A 24161-nucleotide genomic window follows, 5' to 3' on the forward strand; every position below is an offset into this window, starting at 1 on the left:
AATAGAGTTCCAAGCAAGTTCTGTCTCATTCCCTCCCCTTACTTTTTCCAGACACTGGGAAAAAAATAGATACTGTCTTGTTCTTCATAGTTACATTTTACATTCTCACCTTTCAAAGGCTGATACACTTACTTAAATTTCTTTTTTGCAGCCATTCCACAAAGTTAATCAATCCCCAATACACTGCAAACAAGTATCTGACATTACAGAGATCATGGCCTTTCCTATTCCACTTTTAGAAATAATTCATTTTAATTTTAATAAGTATGTATGGAAACAATATACTAACAAGATATAATAACAATATTTTAACAATTAACAAGTCTGTCCAAGAGCTTAAAAAAGGATATTTTTTTATTTTTATTAAAATTATTATTTATCATATCTATTTTTTTAATAAGTTTACTCTGCTTGCAGGTCCATTGCTGCAGAATTACATAATCTTCACACGTTTAGTAGTGAAGAATTCAGCATGAAAACATGTTAAGAGCTGCATTTATGTCATGTACTGATAACTTGACACGGTGCATGGTCAGTCTTTCAAAGTTCTTGTCATCCACAGAAATTAAGCCACTGTATACAGTGCCAAAAGGTTTTCCATTATGAAGAAGTTCATTACCACTATATAAAATGCATTCTTTTAAAAACTTCTCTAACACCACTGTCCCCTGCCAAAAAAAATAAGAAAATATACAGCTCTAAAAACCAAATCCCCTTCCTTTAGAATAATCCAAATAAGTTAGTATTTTAACGGCACAGAAAAGCTTGCTAAAAAGCATGTTAAGTTCTGGCAATATATCAGAAATATAGGTATGTAAACCACTGATTTTAAGATTATTTTTTTTTACTGCCATTTCCCATGGAATTGATTATTCTGCAAGTAAAGTATACTTGCTGAACAAAAAGCACACATGTATTGGACTAAGGCCAGAATAAACTACTAGACCTCAGTAAGAATTAACTTGGGAACCAAACAAATTATGCCTAGCAACGATTCATCATTGCACTGCACAACATACCAGGAACTACAAAACTTAGTGCATACCAGAGAGCACTTGACCATCACCACGGACATTTAAGTGTCAGAGCCTGTTCAATTGCTTTCTTCTACTCCACCTACTACCTGAATTATTTTCATGCTCAAAGGATTTTGGGAAGCAACAGGAAAAACACAGTTATGGCTGCAACACTACATACTTTGGAAAAAAATGTTTTAAAGAATGTCAGAGGTAGGCCATAATACGACACGTAACTTCAAAGCTTCCCTAAACTTCCTTTTTTCCCCTGTCTTGAGTCACTGTTCTCACTACAGAGACATCTCATCATAGAAAGTTTGCTCTGAAATATGAGAACTTTGTTTCTACCCTGCAGTAGACTTCCATGAACTATACAGAGATGTTTGAATCAGCTATCAGGTTTCAGCATGAACACACAAGTCAGTAGTTCTGGTTCAGAGCATAAAACGAAGAGGGTAAAAAAAATTGTTCTTACAGAACTTTCCCTTTAAATACCAAGTTTTAAACAGCTGAGATGCAAAGTTATGTTCTTCAGCAGTCTAAAAATAATTTTCAAGGGAAGGTTAAAACTAGGAGCAAGTAAATTTAGTTGCAGCCCAATGTACACAGAATTACACAAATGGAATATAAGACATGAGTGGAAAAAGTATCAATGGCTTCTTCAAAATAGCAGCTAAAATACTGTGCAATACAAATAAGATCACACTAGTAACATGATTTTTAAAAAATGCAGCTGAAAAACTCCACTAAATTTTGTATGGTGTTATTAATTTGATACAAATATTCTACTTTAGAGGAAGAATAAAAAACACTACCAACTATCAGAATACTCTGGCATTAGATTTGGCAATTATACATCAGTGCACCACGATCGCTGCTCTGCAGACAACCCTTCTGTTTACGCGACACACGAGTCCTCTCGCTAAAACGAAACGCAACGTCTCTGTTTATCACCTGGCAAGGTAAGATGCGACAGACGATGTACTTGCAAGTCACAAGGCTCGATGCAAGGCTAAGATTTTGAGAATGATTACTCCGCCTCGCCCCCAGTTTTGGTAATCTTCTCTACTCTCAGGGCGGTTATGCGCAGGACGGGGCAGGAAAGCCCCGAAACGCTTTTTTAAGCCGGAGCAACGGGCTGCCCGGGGCTTAGCGCTGAGGTATCGGCAGCGCACAGCGGGGCCCTGGCTGGGCGCCCCGGCACAGCCCCGCCGGCAGCCACCGCCGCCCCGCCCCGCCCCCGCCGCTGGGCCTCGGCCCACCGCCCGGCCCCACCGCCCTGCCGCCGCAGGGGCGGCCTGGCCTGCAGCGATCGCCGCGCCTCTAGCGCGGGGCCGGCGGCGGTGGTGGGAGCGGCCGGGGAGAGCAGCTTGGGGCGGCGAGACCGGGCCGCGCAGCCGCCTCGCCCCTACCTGACGGCGCCGAGCAACGTCCCGCGCCAGCGCCCGGCCCCCACGGCCTCTCGCTCACCTCCTCATCCCCGGGCCTGGGCCTCGGCGCCCCGCCCGCCGGCGCCGCCTCACGGCCCCGCGGCGCCCGGCGCGGCGGCCCAGCCCGCTACCCACTCTCCCATCCTCCTCACAGCCCAGCGCTCCGGACGGCGAAACGCTCCCTGCTGCCCCAGCGGGCCCGCCCTCTCGTCCCCCGGCCCACCTTCCAGCCAATCACAGCGCCCCGGCGCCACCGCTCCGAAGCGCTATTGGCGAAGAGCGCCGCCAGGTGACGAGGTGATTCGGGGGTTTCCACTCCGTCAGGGTTGTATGAGCCGCAGAATGGGGGTGGGGAGGTCAGAACGCAGCGGCTGGCGGAACGCTCCCCCTCGGGGGCGATGATTGGCTGTCCAGAGCGCGAAGGCGGGACGTCGATAGCTACGGCGGGGCTGATTGGGCGGCGCGTGCGTGTGCCGCCGTTGACGGCGGAGGCGGGGCTAGCGGGCGCCGACCCCCCGCGGCGCCCACCGGCACGACAGCCACCGCGGATCCGGTCCCGGTGCCGCTTCTGCTGGAGGCCCGGCCGGGCCGCTCCAGCTTCGGACAGGGCGCGCGCCTGCGTCCGGGTCCGTGGTCGGCAGTCCCGCCCGTGGGCTGTGGGCGACGCGCGGCCCCGGGCCTGTGCGACCCGCCGTGCTCCCGCCGGCTGAGCCGGGACGGTGGCCGGCTCCGGGCCCGCAGCGCGGCTGAGTCTCGGGGCCCGGCGGCGGGTGACGCTGGCTGCCCCCGGGCGGCCGGCAGCGCTGCGGTGAACACGCGGGAGGCAGTGGTAGTGTCCGGCGGGCAGCGGAACCTCTCCGCTCGGCGCGCTGTTCCCCGGTACACGGCGCTGAGTAACCGCGGGGTAACTGCAGCGTCCCCACGAAGCAGGCGGCTGCCGGGGAACCGCTCGTGAACGTCAGGCCTGCTCTGGCCTCAGTATCCTGCTCTGAAATACTTTTACTCCGGAAATGTCAGTAGTGCTACTGAGTGTCTGATTTAATAAAAGCCAAGTGTAGCTTCTCTTTAACCGACCCGCGTTTGAGTGCGGCTGTCGCCTGAATGCTGTTCTATTTTATCCACCAAGCATCAGTGTGGTTTATATATAGTCAACTCCTTAAATAATGAGTGAGAGAACAAATTCCAGAATAGAAGAGTTGCACAAGAGGAGGGTTATGTTTAAAGGCTCTATTCACGCATTCAGCATTTCCAGAAGACAACGCTTACTTCTAGAGAAGATTTTTTTTTTTTAATCACATAGTTTTCTAAACTGCTGGTCTAAATTGCATTTCAAAAACACTTCTGAAATTTGGTACTGCTAGAAATGGACTTCCTACAAAGAAGCATCTTTGAAAAAAATAGCATATGATGATGTACCTAAGGTAGTTGCAGTAAAGTTGACATATTTCCACTTTCCTGGTTTCTTAGCATCTTTAACACGTTTTTACGTACTTTAGTAACATGTGCAGTTCCACGCTAGCTAAATTAAAGGCTGTTCCCTCTCAGTCTCCAGAACCTAGAGAGTCAGTGGAGAGATCCAGAGCAGCCTGGGGCTGGGCTCCTGAGCTCTGAAGCAAAGTGGGTGGCTACCAGGGCTTGTGGCAAGCGGATGGGGAGGCACAACACCGGCTTCTGTCAGCACAGGTATGTGCCAGACGGAAAGGACACGGTCTGAGCATTGAAAACTAGCAGGAGTTTATTGGAAACTCCTGAGGAAACGATGATGAGATTCCATCTACTGTGGAACGAATGCTCACACTAATAATTTCATTTAGTCACTTAGGAGCAAAACTGCATTTTAAAGTCATATTTAATTTCTAAAGGATAAATAGTAGCGAAAAGATACTAAGATTTATGTGTTACCTCTCTTCATTTTGCAGAAAGGTAGGTGGTAAACCCAAGCTATGCTCTGCTGATCCTCAAGGTGGCTATCTACACACAGCAGCTGCATTTTCCTCCAGTTGTACAGCTGCCTTGTATGCTACTACAAAATGCATTAGCATGTCTGCTATAAATCCTATTATCCCAAATTTCACTATGTTTACATTTTGAATATAAATAAATTACACGTGGAACATGACTGTAAGTATTAGCCTAAGCACACCATAATTATATTTGAGAAGAAAAGGGGACAGACATATTATAAGAATAAAATATCAAAATACTTGATAGGAATGACTACATGTGGTACACCTAATAACTCAAAACCAAATATTTACAAATATTTCTCTATTCTGTGTAGTTATGTACTTATCCCTCTATGATTTCAGCAGGAAAACTGACCAACACAGACTGTTTCGAAAGCCTGTCACTCTACAGACAGAATAGTGCTTGTGAAAAGTAGCCCAAGTTAATACGCGGTTGCCCCGCTGGGCTCGCAGCACCGCTCTGTGTCACTGGCAGCCCGCAGATGAAAGGCAGGGCCAGGCTCTTGTTTACTCCGGAGCTCCTTCATGCTCCCTCAGAAGTATAAAGGAGTTGCGGAGTGATAACAGGGCTTTGGCAGCATAAAATGGCCTGTTACGTTTCTTTCATGTTGAAAACCCTGTCAGTAACACCAGCACAAGATATTTGCCATTAAACAGCGAATTATTTCTTTAAACCACTCTCCTGTTAAGAGAGACATGTTTTGTAATAATGAAGTGTGGTAAACAAATTCCGCTTTCAAATGACACAACACTATACAATTAAATATTGCATAAATAGCATAGAACAGAATTTTGTGCTGTGCCAAGATAGGAGTATGGTATTTGTTTATCACAGCATCACCCCAAAAATGCATAATATTCATGCAGAACAGCGAGATTTTTCTGCTATTTCAAACATGGAAATGGTAGGTATTTATCCAGCTGTGTTAAAAAAAGAGAGCAAAGGTTCCCGTAGAAGCATCAAAGACAACATTACAGCACACTCTAAATATTAGTTATGTGATAAAAGGGGACTCGGATAAATATGTTATTTCTGCCTCCTCTTGTTTTCTCTCATTAGCTACAGTTCTAATGAATGATTTGGTAAAATAAATAAGGTTTCATTACATAGTTTGGGGCCTGAGAGGGAAAAGCAGCACAGGCTCTATGAGGTTGCCTGGAGCTGTATTTCTTAGGACAGAAGCTGAAGAGTATTTTGTAATAGGGATATTACAGCCCACGTTCTTGAACAAGAATAAGACCTTCCTGTGCCTATAATAAAACACCAATAAAATCTGGCAGTAAACTGCTGTTTGTATATAACATTGTTTTATCTCGCAATTTTTCAAGCTGATACCAGCTTCGTATTCTATGGTTAAATATTGCGTCTGTCTGGGTTTATGTAATCTGTCTGATTGGGAGGATGTGAACTGCCCAAATCAGGGTATAAATCAAGGCAAGATGTTTTATGCTATTGCAACAGCCCCTTCCGGTCCTTTAACTATCAAAAGCACAAACACGGTCTTTCAATACAGGCATCCCTACCATGGCATCGCAAGGCTATCTCATCTGGGGGCTGGTTACCAAGTTTTAGATGTCAGCTTCCAGGTTAGTCTTCCTAAAATGAGTCCTTTAATCTTAAATTGGTATGGAGGACTTAACTCCTATGACAACCACCTTCTATGCACTGCAGTGTTGTGATTTTAACCTTCCCTCGCTCCTACGTTATTGCAGAGCACTCTTTTTCCATATCCCTTCGTAGATGCAGTGTGCTCTTTATGCGTGCCAGACAAAGTCAGTGTTTTCACAGAATACAAACTCCAAGGAAGCCAGTGTGTGAGGATCCCTTTCCACCACTGCGTATGACAGAACATGCTTTTCCATTAAAATTTACCACAGTTTTATGAATAGTCAGATACACCCATGGTGTAAGTGCACTTGCCCATCTCTCAGAAAGGTATGCTGCCATTGTGAAAATTCCCCTTTTCCACTGCTTAACCGCTTACACAGCATTTGACTGTTGGAAGTGTAATGGAGAATCCAAGAAGAAAGATACTAGTTACGTATTCTGCTAGCACACACCACCGTATACTCTAGACTTTTTTTAAATGTGCTAAACAAGTAGACATTTAGGAAAGTAAAATGCTGCCAGACTAACAAGACTAGGTCCCAGTGCAAGGCCAAGTGCTCTCTGGACCAAACGTGAGCTCATGGGAGCAGGATGAGGAGGAGCAGCCTTCTAAACCCACTGTGGGTGTCACGACTCCTGGGCACGGGGAACCTGTTCAGGAACCGGCTGTGACCATAACAGCTGGCTCTACTAAGGCAGGCAGAATTCTTGCAGAACACCCTTCATTTGTAAATTATTTCATATTAGTCAGCCATGCTCATAATAACAGATTTCACTTTTTTTTAGTCATCCAGGTTAATTTGACCAGGACTTACTTATTCTGAAATAATTGAAAGTAGAGGTCATACTTAATATACTGAAAAATATACTTTCCTCTTTTCTTTTAGCTTTATCAAGAGCAGGACAATAGCACTAAGCATCACAAAATAATACATTGCTTTTTGGCAACACATAAATTAACAGAATCAGAATTCAAAGCTTCGATACATCTGTGAACTGTCAGCATGAGTGAAAAGCACTGAAATCCCCCTTGGATTTTGCTTACAATTGTAACCAAACCCATAAATCTAACTTTAAAAGAATGAGACTTGAGCCAGAAACCCATGCCTTGTCTACACTTAAAAGAGTTGGCTGGTATAGCTACACCTTAGAGCTGTATTGGCAAGCACAGATTTCTTTTCTGGTGTAACTTAAATCACTTTCCACATGGAACATGCTAAACTGGCTAAAGGACTCTGCCAATATAACGGCATCTACACTAGGGCTTTTGCCAGTATGGCTGTAGCTGCATGGGAGTGATTTTTCATCGTTCTGACAGCTATTTTGGCAAAACTTCCACATTCAGACTGAGTCCAAGTTAAAGTTGGCATTGTTTTATGTTGCAAAGAAAGCAGAAGAGAAGCGCTGCCAGTTTATGGCCCTGGTTTTACATTATTTTAAATTGTTTGTTCTAAAGGAATGTGTGGGGCAGGATCCATGTGGTCCTTTGGATGTTTGCCTCCCACATTTGTGCTGCATTAAAATCGCTTGGTTTTTCAGTGAGTGAGCTTTGGCAATGGGGAAACTTACATTACTAAAAAAAGATAGCATCCATATTATTCACCCCAGAAACAGCTATCCTGATGCTTTAAAGCAAATTTCCGAAGTGAAGTGAACCGCAAAAGGAAACATCTGGGCCAAAGGACATGTGGATTAATGCATCATTCTTCTTCACTTTGTCCTCAGTTCAACAAAGAATTTAAGCACAGGATTAATTGTAGGCACACACGTAAGCCCATTTCAAGTTTAGTAGTCATGTCAGATATGATAATGCTCCTTTTTGAACTTTAATTAAGCAGATATTTGAAATTAATCATACATTTAAGCACTGTGCGGAAACAGGATTTCTGTCAGGAGTGCAGGTTTACAGAGAGTAAGGCTATTTATTGTGGTACCATCTGCATTTTCTTTCCTGAACTGCATGTTAAGTCTGTATTTTAAAGATGTCCCAAAGGGCATATTTTTCCACATAAATACATTTGCATATTTGGCTCTTTTTTCCTAATCTCTCTTTGGCTAAGTGTGGGGTTTTTTTTGGTTTCAGAAATCCACGCAGAGGAGTTTACATTGATTTTATAATTGTATTGACTGTCGAACTCTTTCCTCTGCCAGACTGTGCGTTTGCACGTGTAATCCTGACGCGGGGGTCTGCGAACCTGCCCGTGCTGCTGGCGCTGCGCTGCGCACACAGGCCGTGCCTCGCCCACTGGCAGCGCGAGGGCTGGTGGAGGCAGATAGGAAATTTCATGCGCAATCAGTCAGCACTGAACCAGTCAGCCAATTGGACGAGGAAGTCTGATTTAATCAAGGCTTCTTCCTTCCTTTTTGTAAAACACAGAATGTGCCTGTTAGAAGAAAACACAGACATATTTTTCTGCGTTTTGAAAATGCGAAGCAGGCTTTTCATGACTTCGCCCAGACTGCACACGCACCACAACTAAAAGCTCTTCATCGGTTTCCACGTGAGTATTTTGTGCACTTTGGTTTCTAGTGTCACTTACAGCTCCGTGAAGCAGCTGGAGCAGCGTTTACCCTGAAACGGAACAGAATGAGTGTCTGTTCGAAGTAAAATTGTGTAATTTGTTGCAGGGTTTTTGTATTGGTTTGGATTTTTTTAATATGTAGAAATAGATAGTAGCTTAGTTAAAAGAGCTCACAATGATTTGTAGCTGTGAAAATAAAACTTTAGATGAAGTACAGATAGTTTTCAAGGCAGATATATTCAAGGTAGACTTGTATATCATTCACTTCTGCATTCTTCTGTTTACAAGTGTTTTGTGTTTCTATGGTAAACCATGTTTTAAAGTAGTATTTTTTATATATATACAAATATATACAAGTTTTATGTATATAAAGTTATACATACATAAAAAAAGATATATATCTTGAATATAAATTGATTTTTCTTATAAGGTTGTACCAACTCACAACTTAAAGAGGACTAGAAGAACAGTGAGAACTTTCACCTACTAGTCCAAAGTCCAAAAATAAGGGCTTCCATGATGCTCTTACTAAGGAGGATGACAACATGTATGTACTTGCTTAAGCAAGCCAGGCAAAGGAGGGTTTTCTGTTACAGGAAACTGGTTTGCACTTCCATTATTTCCAGTGGGCAAAGTAATTGCTTTTCTTTTTATAGCCTTGCAGTTTGTCAGAAATCAATAGGTCTGCTGAAGAAGTTTCCTCACCTCTGTATTGCATAACTGCATGGTAGGCAAGTGGAGGCAAAGTGATATGTACTAACATCCCTGTCCTAAACCCTCTCATTACTTAATAACCACTGCTTGGGGATTATTTTTACGTTTGTAGTAGAGTTGTGGCTTTTTTCAAAAGTAGGTTGTTGTTCTGTAATTTTATTTTCACCTGTTGGCTGAATTGTAAGCAACACTTCTCTCATGCTAACAGAACACAGCACCCTGGCAAAATTGTTAGGAAGCTTTTAGAACTTTTTCAACTGCTAGTATAATGCAGTGCTGTAACAGGTAGGGTTTTTAAAAAAAAAACCTCAAACATCCTGGGGAGACATTTATGCGGCAGAACAGCCAATCTGGTCTATGGAGTAGGAGTATATTGCGTTAGGCATTTTATCAGTATGTGGTAAAATAGTAGTCCTAGTAGAACAGGCATACAGATCTACAAGTAGAGCGTATAGGTTAAAAAGACAAGTAAAAGGAGAATGCTTCTTCATAATAATTAGAAAACTCAGTTCTCCTTCCACCTAGCCATTGTCAGATTCAGTTGTTCAGTACAGAGACAAGTCTCTGGAGAGAACCTGAAACTGTGAAATATGACAAAAGTATTATACTATTTTAGATATCACACTATTTTGCCCTACAGGTTGTGATTAAGAACAAATGGCAAGTTTTGGAGTCTTGAGAACAGTAAATTCTAGCAGTATAAAAGAGCCAGGCTGCTAGTTATACTAATGAGCTCCAAGATTTTAGTTCATCTGAACTCAGACTTGCAAGTTTGAGGGGAAAATACAAGGAGAAAAAATCTGCCCCCACTAAAGTTTAGGTCAAAATTCTCACAGATAAGAATGGAAACTGAAGTTCCCCACCTAATCTTATTCAACATAACTTCTTATGGCTTTCATGTTTGATTTTAATCTGCCAAAAAGATACCCAAACACTTAGAGTGGTAATGATAACAGGAACGGTTCTTCACTTGTAGCTATGTAGATATTTCTATTTATTACTTTAGTTTTTATGAAACTATGGTTGCCCTCATACAAGTTCACAGAGAACAATGAGTAAGTCAATAAAAAAGATTTCCAGACTGGATGCTTTAAAGGCATGCTACTGAGAAATGTCATATTTTTTTGTAATCTTTCAGTGATAGCTTGCAATGGACCAAGACTCACACTGCACAGCAGAAAGGGAACTGTTGGAAGCTGTAAGCAGGATTACTACATTTTCTACCACAAGTCCCTCTGAAGAAGAAAAAAATCAACCCAAAGCTGAAATTTCATGTCAAGTGAGAAAAGAAAACCCAGAAAAAGATGACCTGCAAGGTTGATGCTATCCTTTAATTTTATTTTTCATGTAGCTATTTATGCCATTAACCTTTAATATAAAAAATTTTTCTTTATTTATTGCAGCAGTAGTCCAGATTTACACTGCTTTACTCCATTGAAAATAAGCCTTGATTAAACTTGTAGTAATAATGTAGCAATAGTAAAACAGATGCACATCCTTGTATGTATATACATACACAGTTTTCCTTTTAAATCCCTTGTGCCTAAAATGTATTCCAGATTTAATTTACACACCAGGGACTAAAATAGTGATCATCAGATGGCCTGTCTCAGGAGTGCTTTTTCTGTACATCACAAAATCTGAACTTCTTGGCAATATCACCAAGGACACCAAGATTGAAGCTAACCTCCAGCAGTAGTCTCTCGCATGCCTTATAAAGAGGCAGCATTGAACTTTTACTATGCCTAAGATTGCTGTCATCTGGTATTAAATAAAATGTTATCTATAATCCAAAATATATATAATCTCATCAAGATTTTCAGCCTGCAAAGATGTCATAAACACTACCCCTCTTAGGAAATATATGCTTTGTAAAGATTGAGCCAAACCCCAAAGGCCTTGATAATTGAAACTATATGGCCAAATGATTAAGAACATGTTAAAGTGGGGCCACTGAAGGAGTACTATGGTGCCTTTACAGTTCTATTTCTGCATCAAGCTGTAATCTTCCCATTCATTTGTGGTCATCCACCTCCATTGCCTGAATGTTAGATACATTGCAGATTGACTTCACCTGACTGCATTGACAGAGACATTATTGATTGGAAATTGGGACTTGTGTGCCCACTGAAATACAGATATTCGATTTCTTTTATCTGCTTTGCTAGCCTCTATGCCACCTGATGAAAACTGTTGTCAGTAGATTTCAAAGACAGAGAAATCACCCTTTTGAAAAGCTACATCAAATTCCCCTGTAAGCAAACTCTTCAACCAGCTGTCCTACATTTTTATATATGCATATGTAGATATATTTTTGTGTGCGGCTGTGGGGGAAGAGAGAGAGGAAGGGAGGGAGGTATATAGAATATTTGTAGCTGAACTGTGGCATCAGTTCAGCTACAAGAGAAAAAGAGGATGTGAGAATTCCTCCTTCAGCTGAGCTGAAGTTTCTCTTTTTCTGAGTTTCTCCTTTAAGGTTAGGATATTCGTGTTTTCTCAGCTTTCGCCTGTTACTGCACAAACCGAATAGGGTCAGTATTTGAACATATGTCTGAATTTGCAGCTGCATTGTACTGTCTCCTCCTTTTAGCAACAAAGAAGCTTCTGATTAAGAAGACTGAACCCGCATTTCTTCTGGGTTGGTGAAGCTGCTCAAAGTGTGCCTGAGGTTACAACCTGGACATACAACACTTCTTGTCAGTACTTTTTTCTATATCTTTGTATTCTGTGGCCAATTTGGTGTCTTTCAAAATTTCAGACCACAATAGCTTTCCTCAAAGAATCCGTACCCGTTTTTATTAGCAGTGCAATTGCTTATTTTATCAGTCTTTAGGTCTTGCTGTTACAGCAACAGAAATTCTAGGATCTCCTTTCACAATAAATGCATGAGTCTTCTTTCCAAATGTAAAGATTACAATCTGAAATATGAAATATATTGTTTTTAGATTCTAGTGCATCCCTAAGTCCCAACTCATCAATGACCACAAAGGAGCTTCAGGAATATTGGAGGAATGAAAAATGCCAGTACAGACAAGTCAAACTCCTTTTTGAAATCCCATCAACCAGAATTGTAGAGCACCGCTTATCTAAATACGTGGTAAGCTAAGAAATTAATATGTAAGAAGATCATTAATTTTTATTCACTCTACAGGGGTCTGCACAGCACACAGCATGCCTCACTACATGAAAGTCTTACCAAGGGCCAAGTTTTGCAACCCATGATCATACTGAGTAGAACCTGTTCTCACTGATCATATGGGCATAGCTGGTGGAATCTGCCCCTAAAAAAACCCTCTGATAATCAGCTCACAAAATCTGCAGCAGTGGAAATGCAATACCAAGTAAATTAGTAGTGCAAGTATCCTTAAAACCCAGAGGCTTGTCAAAATTAAGAAAATTCAAACAAATATAAAAATATAGTTGCACTTCCACTGAACTAGCCTGCTGTAGCAGCTGCATTACATTTGTATAACTTCCACATCAGAGATTTATGTTAGCAAAAGTGCAAAATTCTTTGATGTTGACAATGTCTAAGACGTCCTCCAGCTAGATCGCTTGGGATCATTCCCCTTCCCTACACAGAGCTCCATTAGATGGCATATTTCTGTCATATTTTTAAGGTGAAACATAAGTACGAGTAACAACAGAACAGGCTGGATTTTTGTATCTTTACTCACGGTACTGACACTTGGTTTTTATTTCTGATTCTGCTCCTGGCTCTCAGGAGGACTGATCTAGAGCAAGCCTCTTTCAGTACTCCTGTGAAATTCAGATTCTTTCTTTGCAACAAACTCTGAGATCTGTAGGTGAAAAATGCTAAGAATCATCCTAGTGTTGCTGATACTGGGTGATACAGCAGAATTTGAAGCAGGTAATGTTCTGGGGACTGTCCTAAGGTCTTGTTGCATGCTATACACACCTACTTAGATGCCAGTCTTGCATACACTCAATAGTATCCAGCTTGTTGAATGGTTAAAAATTATTTTAGTATAACTGTATGAGAACAAGAGTATCATTCAGTGTGTGTGCAGGTAGTTAAACTTAGTCATAAGTTCCACACCTAGGCAAAAATATTTACATTACAACAAAATTTAGCCAATTTGAATGACAGTGTAATTAAATTCTATTTCTTGCCTTTTTCATGCACACTCCACAAATAAAAAACCAAGTACTTGTAAATTATTCATTTAGCTGCCTTGATAAAATGATAGCTTAAAAAATTGCTCTTATGATTGTTTTGGATATGCATCAAGCACATATACACTGTTCAGCAGGGAGCAGGACAAAGTATAGGAAAATGTCACCGTGCTTACAAATGATAAGAGATCAGAGAATTCAGCTCAAATTTAGAAACCTTTCAAGGAGCACCTGTAAAGATCATTTATGAAGATTAAAAGAGAGGATTTCTCTTTAAGGAAAAACAGGGAAGATAATCAGACAGATACTAGTCCTAGTACGGGTTTGTACACTTCAACAGCAGCAAAGAAAACTGGCGTTACAAGAACTGCTCCATTTCCTGTATAATTCAATGGGAACAGGGTGATGTTGAATGTGAACATGGTCATCATCCAAAAGCCAACAAGGTCAACAGTCCGTGTCCTTAGCTAGCGTACAGTGACACAGTTAAGCTGGCCTCAGTGGAGCTGCACTGGTTTACACACATTAGGGATTTGGCCCTTCCTCAACATCATTATGCTTGGATCAGGACCATCAGAGAATCTATTTGTACAACACATAACACACAATTTTATTTTGCAGCTATTTTTCTAATATCACATTTATTATAGTCATTTTGAGGCTAGTGAAGAGCTGAGGAAGACATACTCTTGAGCACTGTTAATGTGGGACTGCGTTGCTGTTAGTGAAGGATTTTGGATAGCAAACAGATTTTTGTAGAAATATCACTTTTTTTTTTGTTGCATTATTCATATGCCAAGTAAGTTTGAATAACAGGACAATGATTTAGAGGGGAAAGAAGGCTTTGGACTTCCTCCATCTTATTTTTGCACGCACCAAATATTACTGCCAAATACTCCCTCTCCTTCCACAGCATTAATAACACCCCCAAATCCCTAGAAATGCCTGATACAAACAACATTTCTGAGTATTACGACCAATGTAAAATAGATTACATTCAATATTAAGTCTGTGGAATCCATTCAGTTCACTGAAGATGATTGATTGCAGCAGACATGGCTGTTATAAACAAAGTACAGCTACAGAAATGCTAAGTGATTTTACGTCTGTTCCTAGCTCACCGCTCCCAGCACCTTGCAGGATGGGATCTGTTAGCATATTGTTTATCTACAACTTATTTACATGCTAAGGCTAAGTCTGGTGACAAAAGTCCAAAATAGCAGGAGGTGGGAATTACTAATTTGATGGCTGCAGATTTCAAAGATCAGGCCTACACGGACCATACACCTTAATCTCAGGCAGCAACTAATTTAGCAGCACTGCTATAAATATACAAGATTACACACATAAAATTGGTGCAGGAAGGTTTTGTCTGGTGGAATATACAAGGACGAAGTATTTTCAAAGATATAACAGACAAAATCTGACTGCACTGGGGCTAGAATGGTCCTTCTCATGCTTATTTTTCTATTTTATTGTGTTTAGATGTATAAAATCATCATTTTGCAAACAGGAAGTTTTGACAGCAACAAGTCTGTAATTGAACGGCGTTATTCAGATTTTGAGAAACTGCACAGAAATCTGCTGGAGGAGTTTAGTGAAGAAATGGAAGATGTGACCTTTCCCAAAAAAACTCTAACAGGGAACTTCACAGAAGAAGTAATCAATGAGAGAAAATTAGCCTTCAAGGACTACTTGAGACTTCTCTATTCTATGAAGTATATCCGAAGATCAAAAAAATTTATTGACTTTTTAACAAGACTGGAGCTTCAGGAAGCATATGGTTGCCTGCGGGGTGGCCACTACACCAAAGCTTTGGAAATCCTTTTAGAAGTCATTGGTCTGCAGGAAAGGCTGACAAGAGGCAACCCTGTTTCAATTGTCCCTACTCTCTGTGCTATCGTCGTGTGCCACAAGGACCTGGAAAATCCAGCAAGTGCCTTTGAATACGGAGAAAAAGCTCTATCACGCCTTCGTGTGCATACCAGCCACAGGTATTATATTCCTTTGTTAGAAACAATGATCACTTTGGCATATGAACTTGGCAAGGATTTTCTGTCTTTGCAAGAAAAACTGGAAGAATGGAAGGCAAAAAAAGATCCCATACGGGTTTTTACCCTGAAAGAACTTACAGTTCGGGAGTACGTACAATGAACACAAGAAACAATTTCATTAAAGAGCAAAGTTGTCAGCTCTTTTTCTCCAAATACAAACTCGTGAAAGAGTAAGAACTGGAAATTACCTGTTTGGCTAACGTAACTTTATATTAATAGAAAAAAATTAAATCAAATATCTTTCATGTTCAAAAGGGACATTAACATTTATGTTGGAGAATATTATATTTACTCTACAGATATAAGAAGCACCTAGGCTTATTAAGGCTTTTGGAAAGAAATTTGCAACAAAAAAAATCATTTATGATTTGCTTATTTTGAAAATAGACTATTTTGTGTGAAAAGTCAGAACAGGAAAATACAATTAATAAAGCAGTTATGAGCTTGCAGAATCAGAGCCATCAGAGCTCATGTGGAAACTACTTCCTTTCAAGAAGAGAAGCATCTCCTCAGTCGATGCAATCTAAAGGATGCATCTTCAGACACTGAATGTAGTTTTTCACTCTTCCAGCTGAAGCCTGGTCAAACAACACTTGCCGTTTCTGAGAATGATGGGATTGGTCCTGTTCCCACTGAAGTCAACTGCTGTGGGTGGGAGGACCTGGGGGGAGGCTTACAATCAGCTTTGGTAGGAGCAAAAAATACAAGCAATGATCATTCCACCAGAGATGAGGGAATATGCTTCATTTCCCTTTTGTAGCTGATACAGTTTTATGACTTGCACTGAAGGCATATTCTTGTTTGGGGTGATCTTTAAGTACAGCTCTGACCAGGCTAGAAAATTCATACCACATGCACTATGTACATAATGGAAAGGAACCACAGAAGACTGCTGCTGAGGAGAACATCTGGCTAATATAATGCTAACATTTAATTCTGATTATCAAGCTGTGAGACACTTGGTTAACAATCAGTCTGTGTTAAGCATGTGCTTCCCTGTTGTCTTTCAGAGGTTTGTGTAAACTGAGCATTGCCTTAGCTTTACAGCCTGGTACACCATGCAAATATCATCCTGGTGGCACTGTGATATTACAGTTAATTCTTTCAGGGATCCAACCCACATAAACAAATACTAAGCTTGTCTTGGCCTTGCACTCTTGTGAAGCTTCCTACAAGCTGAAAAAGTCTCTGTTTACCTGCTTCTGTAATTTCTCTCAACTTTATTATTTCTCCCATACACTTATTTTAATAATCTGGTAAATGAATTCTCATAAATATTGTCATTAACTTGTCATGCTAGCATAGGTCATTATTCTCTGCTGAATGTAGTCCAGTGACTACTTTCAGGCCTGTACTACAGGTACAGATACTACACGTGTCACAATGACACTGTCTATAAATTAAGAATAACTGTATTAACTTACCTCCCAGACACATAAAAGAATAACATAATCAAAAGCGCACTGAACCTGAAAAACATTGTTTTGCATTGTTACAAGAAGGATGGCTTGGAAAAAATACAGAATAATAGGAGTGTCTAGGGTGGAAAGTTAGTATTTTAAGTAGCTATTAACAGCTAGGAATTAAATTCAAAATATGTGGATTATTTGTTATTTGACAATTATTATTTTTTCTAGTTATACGAGAAGTAAGAGAATTAAGGATCGATAATTAAGAGTCTTAAGGACTAATCTTCCCATAACATACCATATTGCAGGACAGTTAAAATGGATCGAAAGTAACACCTTAGAGGATCATGTCTGAATCGGTAACAAAGTGGTGAAGAAGAAAGTATGTCAGGGGTCTGCACCACACTCAGGCGACTTGAAGTTAAGGCAGAAAGGAAGCGTGGCCATCATGCCGCTCTATCTCCTCAGCAGTTTATGGTGAAAGACCAAAAGAATAGGGAAAAATAATTTTCCCCCTTTTGCTCCCTCCCCTCATTGTATGCAGTGTCCCAGGCACAGCTGCCTTGGATTCTCCTCAGGTTTCTATGAGACAGTACTTGAGTAGCTAATTGTGTCCACAGACTCTCACCCTATGGCTGACTACAGGATTAGAGAGTCCATAAGTACTTGTCTAGCAAGGATAAGTACCAGGAAAGCAGCACATCAGAGAAATCTTACTTAACCTTTACTTATGGTAATACTATAACTTTCCATCTCTGAAGGATTAACCGATCCAAAGCTAACCAATTTTTGTTGGCATGGCAGTGCACATTAGGACTATGAGGAGGTGCTATTTGGCTAAGAGAAAAATTTACATAATTCAAAAGGCACTAAAATAAACAGTTCCAAAAACACCCACTGTTTTGTTGGTATAAGCCAAATTTCTTCTGAGAATGGCTTTTCCATAAAATGTACTAGCAGAGTTTTGTCAGCAAAACAGTCCTAGAATAGGTCACTTTGTCCCTATGCACCAGAAGGCAGAGGTCAGTCTCCTTGCATTATGGGGGAAAATGAACTAAATAAATACAGGATTGGTGTGAAGAAAGAACTGTGTGTTAAACAATTCCTCCCACGCTGAACTTCTTTAATGCAGAGCCTTTTCAGTAGGGCATCTCTGGCAACCAGTCAGCTACAATGTCTTCAGAGCTACCTGGGGAGAACGTATCATCTCCCTCACTCAGAGGACTGATTTCAATTTCTGCTGCATTAAGACTTCCAGTCAAGCCACTTCATGTACGAATCCGCAGAGCCTACAACATGTGTCATCAAATGGTCAAGCGTAGTGTTCATAAAATCAGTTTGTGATTTCATTACTATTACAAGAAAATTAAAACTCCCCCAACAATTCAACCTCCCCCAAGCAAATCATGTATGTATTCCCTTCCTACAAACGCAGAGCCTGTGACCTTCAGATTTACTAATCTCTTCAGAGATGACATTGAAAATTCCTGGAAAGAGAAAACTAGTATGGTGATGGCAATAAATGGGGACCCACGGGGCCTAGATTTCACCTAGAGCTCTGCCACAGACTTGGTCTGAAATTTGCACAAGTAACTTAACCTCTGTGCTCCTAAAGTTTCCTCATTCAGGTTTTCAGTACTTACTGAACAGAAAAGCTGTGAAACTTGACCAAATATGTTAACTCCAACATTTAGTTTAGAAATGTGCGTTGGTATGGAAGCAATTTTGATTTGTACAAGCCTATTTCATTTCTTGAAGATATCTTGAAATGGAAGTGAACTTAGAGACAGTAAGGTGCCAAACCTGTGTGCTTATTGTTGATTGCATAGTTTCTTACTAATGCAGTCTTATTTTAGAATCTGGTGTTACTTTCCTTATAGACTAGAAAAATTACAAAATTATCTGTTTATTGCACTGGACTGTAGTGAGACTATGCTGGCTCATCAGCTCCATAGGCAATCGGCCAGTTCTGATTTCCTAGCTGTGTACTCTCAGAGACTGCTTGGACCTGCCAAAAGAATTCTGCTTTCATTTACTCATATTTCAAAAGCCAACTTCTGCATATTCTTTCTTACTTGATTTTTACAGCAAAGTGAGTATTCGGCAGTTACTTGTTATTAAACTAAAAGGTAAGGGCATTTCTGCTCTCATACTGACCCTATTATCGTCCACTTGGAATGACAGCCTGCAAGGACCGGGTTCCCTCTGCCTGTTCATGTGACTTTATCTTCCACAGTTAAAACTTGTAGCCAGGCAGGGCTGATTTCCTGGCGGGAGTCAGAGAGGATTAGTCTCTTTCCCTGTTAACATTACCCAGTGCAGGGATACAGTAGGGGCTGCAGAGCCCCCAGTCATTAATTGAATTGGTCCTGGCTTTTTCATAAGATGTATAAAAATTAAACAGGTGCTCTCCACATGCCACCACATCTTGTTTTTTCTCTGAATAATGTTTTAAGAATGGCTCAAGAAGGAAATAGCTAACATTTTAATCCACATCTATCTGTCTTGCTTATCTATTGCCCTTCCCAAACTCTTGTCAAGAAGCCCTTAGAGAAATGATGACAAAAATCCTTATGCACTCTCCATAGGGTTTGTATGCTGTCCCCGCAGTACACATCCCACCTTTCCAGGTGTCGAGCCAGCAAAAGTGAACAGCACAGCATCAGTGAAGCTATTTTGGAAGAAGAAAACTCTGGCACTACCACATATGCAAGAATAGAACATAAATTAAGCAAGCAGGTGGTTCTTGCTTCCAGCCAGCCATTTCACTTTCACTCTTCATTGCTGTATAATATTTGAGTGATAAAAGCATGTTTTATAAATAAATCAATTTCGTCCATTTCCTGTCTCCCAAAACAATGTGTGCTTTTTACAAATAATGTCTTCTGTTGAATAAAATAAATGGAAATGAGCAGTTGCTGGTATTTGTCCTGTTTGCATTATTAACATTCATCAGCCATTCTCTGTACCTGGAAGGCAGCTGGAGTCAACAGACAGAATGTCTGGAGACCCAAGCTCTGTGCTTGGCAACGTCACAAGCCCACCGAGTGACCTTCAACAGGTCTAACTGAATCTCAGATTTCTTTTGAATACCAATATTGCTTTGCTCTCTACTATAAAGCTATGTTTTACTTGTATTTTATCAGTACATTCCAATGTATCATATTCCCCATTTTACAGCTGGGGGAATTGTGGTACAAATAAGAGAAGTGATTTTTCCTGAAGTCTGAAACAGTGGCCTGGAGACCACACTAACTGTCTGGAGAAATAATTAAGCACAACTGGCATCACACCTTTGCAAAACAGAGGCATGTCACAGTTGCATGTTCTTAAGTTCATCTTGCATGGACAACAGCAACACAACCTAATTTTTGCCTGATACCATACACCTGAGACAATTGCATGTGATGTCTATGGAAGGGGAAAGAGTTGACTAAGTCTAAATAATTAATATATTTAAAGAACTAATAAGTGGTTGAATAGGGAAAATATTTTAACCACTACTTTATAAAAATAACAAAGCAGAAAGTCTTGCGTAAGACATTTTTAGACTATATAAAAAAAATCTCAAGGTTTCAATATCATTTTCCACAACAAGGAACAGAAAAATATTTTCAAATACATTTTTCCAGTTTTAAGCATTTCTTAGAACTCTGGTATTTCTCTCCACTGCTCTTGTAGTCTAAACAAGAAGAATCACGCAACCACTAGAGAGTACCATATATACCAGCAATCTGCTGTTATCCACTTTTCTCAACAGCAGCACACAATGCATCGGAGCTTTTCAGTATGATCTTACTCTTCACATTGTCATTGACACATCTGAAGGATACTTACAACAGATAACAAGCCAAGTATAAATTCACATTTAAATTTTTTCCAGAAAAAAAGGTCAAATAAAGAAAATATTGTCCAACCAACATCTGCCTAGCATGTCTAACAAACCACAGGCTGCATACATACAAGCTAAAAGAAAATTTAAATAAAATCTGGGCAGTTCATCTCCAAGAGTCCATGGAGAGTTGTATTACGATCTATTGAGCTTTGTCCCATTTCCATATCAATTATTATATCATTTGGGGCATTAAGTAGATAATACTGTTTACACAACTTTCTAAAATAACTAAAGAAGCCCATGAGGATGCCTAGTTACTTATGAAACATATGCAGACAAGATACTCTCTGTGCAATGCAGCATCTTGTTTACAGGGAATCCTGTGATCTTTATCACATACTTGCTATTAACTCCTGTTATCTGCTGCATCACTGGAGGATAATATTTGCTTCCCTGAATCTTAATAAGACTAAATACATTTATTGAATTCAACAGATTTGTACAAGCAGCATGGGAGTCAAGTGCAGGACACAAGATGAAATCTAGGTTTTGTGGCTCAGACAGCAGCTGAGCAAATCAAATCAAGAATGTTTATTTTCTGATTAGATCAAAGGCAGGAGCAAGATATGTTGAAAAACTAAACATAGTTGTAATGGTATAAAATACTGAACGTCAATTCCCATCTGGATGAGGTGAGAACCCCAAAGAACAAACCTATTTACATTAAGATCACATTACAACATATGTTCATCACACTTTGTGAGTATATATTTGCTCTATATACAGATACAGAAGACACTAGTTTTCATGTCAGACCAGTGAGAATTGAGAGTAACTACACTGAAATAAATTAAGATACAATGTAATTGAGAGCAGAATAAGGTCTACTGTCTATATAAACACATGCACAATCTCTATACATGACGGATGGGTGGATGGACAGATGGATTGATGAGCGGATAGAGCAAACAAATTTGAACATTTTGATGCTTAATAAATGTTTGCCAAGTTTTCTAAGAAATTTGGATCAAAGCTACAAGTACCACATGGTTATATATACATCCATAGTTTTAAACATACAACCTTCTTTTATTAGAAATAGGAATTCATCTGTTAAGTCTGTGATTATTCAGGCAAGAAATATACTGAAGAGAAATAGACTGAATGGACTTTCATATGCTAATCTCTCTAAGTTAGTGTAATTTAAATATTGCTTCGTTTCAGGCAGTGCTAGTGTATACTCCGACCGTGATAACCGAAAGGACATCTTAAAGAATTTTACTGAAAATACAGAATTTAAATCCTAAGATTTTCTTCCTTATTAGCTTTTCTAAAAATTTGCCTCCACCCTGACAACTGTCTGCAGTGCCACTAGATGGAGCTGCAGCATTTGCAGGGGCTCAGGACTCCGCAAGCTGAAGTGAATGGAAAATAAACTTTTTTTTAAAAACAAAAAAGATTTAATGACTTGAAATTTAAAAAAAAAAAATCTACTCTAAAGTCTAACATTTAAATTTTAATATGATTAAACTAAATATATATATATCAATTCCATTGTGACTTCAGACTGTAGCGCCTAGCTTTCTAGCTGTCCTTCAGGACAATTTAACATACCCCTTTATCAGCCAGCTCTACAAGCAGGCTAGAAAGCTGAAAGAGAAAATGTTCTTGCAGGCTTTTAGACCTGGTGAGTTCAAAGCCAGAGCTACTGCAGCGTCTCAGTTCCTACAGTACCTTTTCCTTCTGATCAAAAGGAACCAAGTAAAACTCACAACTCTTAAAAGAACTATCAAATAATGGGGGGAGGGAAGTAAAAATAAATGGACCCATAATGCCTTCTGAATGGTGCCGGAGAAAGTTATTGACTCCATTTTAGATAGCTGCACTCCCAAGTATGAAAATGAGAGCTGATCCTGTTTTGAGTCCAACTACTATAAAATATTTTAAAGCTCCATGAATTTAATTACATAAAGGCATAAATATACCCCAAACACTATACATACACACATTTCATTTTGAGTGTTGCCCCTGTGGTGATAACATCGAAGAGGAAGACACGATGACTAAACCTGGACTGTAGTTGCCAGTCATCTCCTTCATCTGTGCTTTAAGTAACAAAACATAGAAATGTTTTTGGAAGCAGCCCCTGAAGAACATGGCAGATCTGGCTAGCATAGATTTACAGTTCCCTGAGCTGTGCTAATGTTTTTTAGCAAGTTGCTGGGGTGGCTTGGATTCGGAAACTGGCTTCTCCCCCCACTGAGTGCCAGCTGCAGACCAGAGTTTGCAAGCAGCCTCCCCCTGCATCGAGGTCTTTTTTTTCCCCCAAAGGTTTCTGCAGAGGCTGCCAGCTTTCAAAAGTGCTTGGGAAACAGCATGAGGGAGCTGGGCAGTCCAGCAGCAGCAAAAAAGCAGGAGGATTATGCCAAGGTCTTAGAAAGAATACCCTTAGGAGGTGAAATCTTTGAAGGGGGTCTCCCTCCTTCCTATTCAGTTTCTTCCAGAAATCCTGAAGAAAAAAAAAAAAAAAAGAGAGAGAGAGAAAGAATGAAAAGAGAGAGACATACAACCTCAGAAGATGAGACATAGATTTGATAGTTTCTGTCGCTGCACCTCACCTCCAGGAACAGCAGCTTAAATGTGTGCTGGGTTAGGAGGGGGGGACTTCCATGGATTCAGTAATAATATACAATACTTTTATAGTGCTTCACGTGTTCAGAACATTTTATAAATACTGGGCCAGATTAATCCAGGCTTTAAATCTGCATAAACCTTGGCAGAGTGCTCTGGTGCCCATGAGATTATGAAGTCTGCCATGAAATTAAATATTGACAATGAAAAAAGGAGACTCAAAAAAGGCACAGCCAGGAAGAAAAGTTTGTTATTTGGGAATCACAAAGAGAAAAAAAGAAATCTGAGAAGACACAAACTAATGGCTGGTCAGTTGTGTAACAGATGGTTGCATTTTTAGGGCTGATGTTGAGAAACTTTGGGAAAGGAAGGCATAAGTTTCCATTCATTTCATCTTCTCTGGAGAACAGAGAGTCATGCAGATTTTTGAGGTAAAAATACTAACTCAGAGAGACTGACAGGAAGAACTTTTTTTTGTTTATGTGCTTATATATTTCTTATCCTGAGGAGACAGCAACTTACTTGGTTGTAAGTAAACATAAGCAATGGTATAAATTATACAGTCTTCACAAGCAGCAGTAAACCCAACTAACTTATTCCTTGATTATTATGATCCATGTTCATCTGACTGGTCTGCACAGCAACTGTAAGAGGCTTGATTCGTATTGCATCAGAATGTATTTTAAACGTACTTACATTTTAAATGTATTTAAAATTATGATTTGTCCTGCTGTGCAGTAGCTTAATGATAACTGACCTAATTCACCATGTAAGTCTCTTGTACAGGAAAGGAATTCATTTCCCTTTGGGAAGGCAGAGCACTCTGAAACAGCCTTT

The 24161-nt window shown here is 40.2% G+C and overlaps 2 protein-coding genes across 7 annotated transcripts in view; one reads left to right on the plus strand and one right to left on the minus strand.

The window, feature by feature from the left end:
- The window catches only part of CYLD (CYLD lysine 63 deubiquitinase), a 27629-nt gene extending 24840 nt beyond the window's left edge, over positions 1 to 2789 (minus strand). For 3 of the 5 annotated variants that reach the window (XM_054199766.1, XM_054199765.1, XM_054199761.1), the window contains exon 1: positions 2487 to 2630. The gene's annotated coding sequence lies outside the window, so the exon portion shown is untranslated. Of the gene's footprint in view, positions 1 to 1970; positions 2229 to 2486; positions 2631 to 2669 lie in introns of those variants that run through there. The other 2 variants (XM_054199762.1, XM_054199764.1) reach the window with 2 other exon arrangements.
- Positions 1962 to 19774, plus strand: SNX20 (sorting nexin 20). Of its 2 annotated transcripts, XM_054199769.1 has the most exons (5): positions 1962 to 1978; positions 8400 to 8523; positions 10397 to 10574; positions 12204 to 12355; positions 14881 to 19774. In XM_054199769.1, the coding sequence occupies exons 3-5, from the start codon at positions 10409 to 10411 to the stop codon at positions 15547 to 15549; spliced, it is 987 nt and encodes a 328-aa protein (XP_054055744.1). In that variant the 5' UTR covers positions 1962 to 1978; positions 8400 to 8523; positions 10397 to 10408; the 3' UTR covers positions 15550 to 19774. The 2 variants fall into 2 exon arrangements, with proteins under 2 accessions (XP_054055744.1, XP_054055743.1); XM_054199768.1 differs by lacking the exon at positions 1962 to 1978 and having other exon boundaries at positions 8335 to 8523.
- Positions 19775 to 24161: the final 4387 nt, after the last annotated feature.

The sequence above is a fragment of the Rissa tridactyla genome, chromosome 4 (genome assembly GCF_028500815.1).
Source record: "Rissa tridactyla isolate bRisTri1 chromosome 4, bRisTri1.patW.cur.20221130, whole genome shotgun sequence".
Taxonomy (NCBI): Eukaryota; Metazoa; Chordata; class Aves; order Charadriiformes; family Laridae; genus Rissa; species Rissa tridactyla.

Bases quoted from the DNA above. Each gene is read 5' to 3' on its own strand.
- SNX20 (XM_054199769.1), top strand. From the start codon at position 10,409: ATGGACCAAGACTCACACTGCACAGCAGAAAGGGAACTGTTGGAAGCT. The intron at 10,575-12,203 runs GTTGATGCTATC...TATTGTTTTTAG, and splicing joins AGAAAAAGATGACCTGCAAG to ATTCTAGTGCATCCCTAAGT. The intron at 12,356-14,880 runs GTAAGCTAAGAA...TATTGTGTTTAG, and splicing joins ACCGCTTATCTAAATACGTG to ATGTATAAAATCATCATTTT.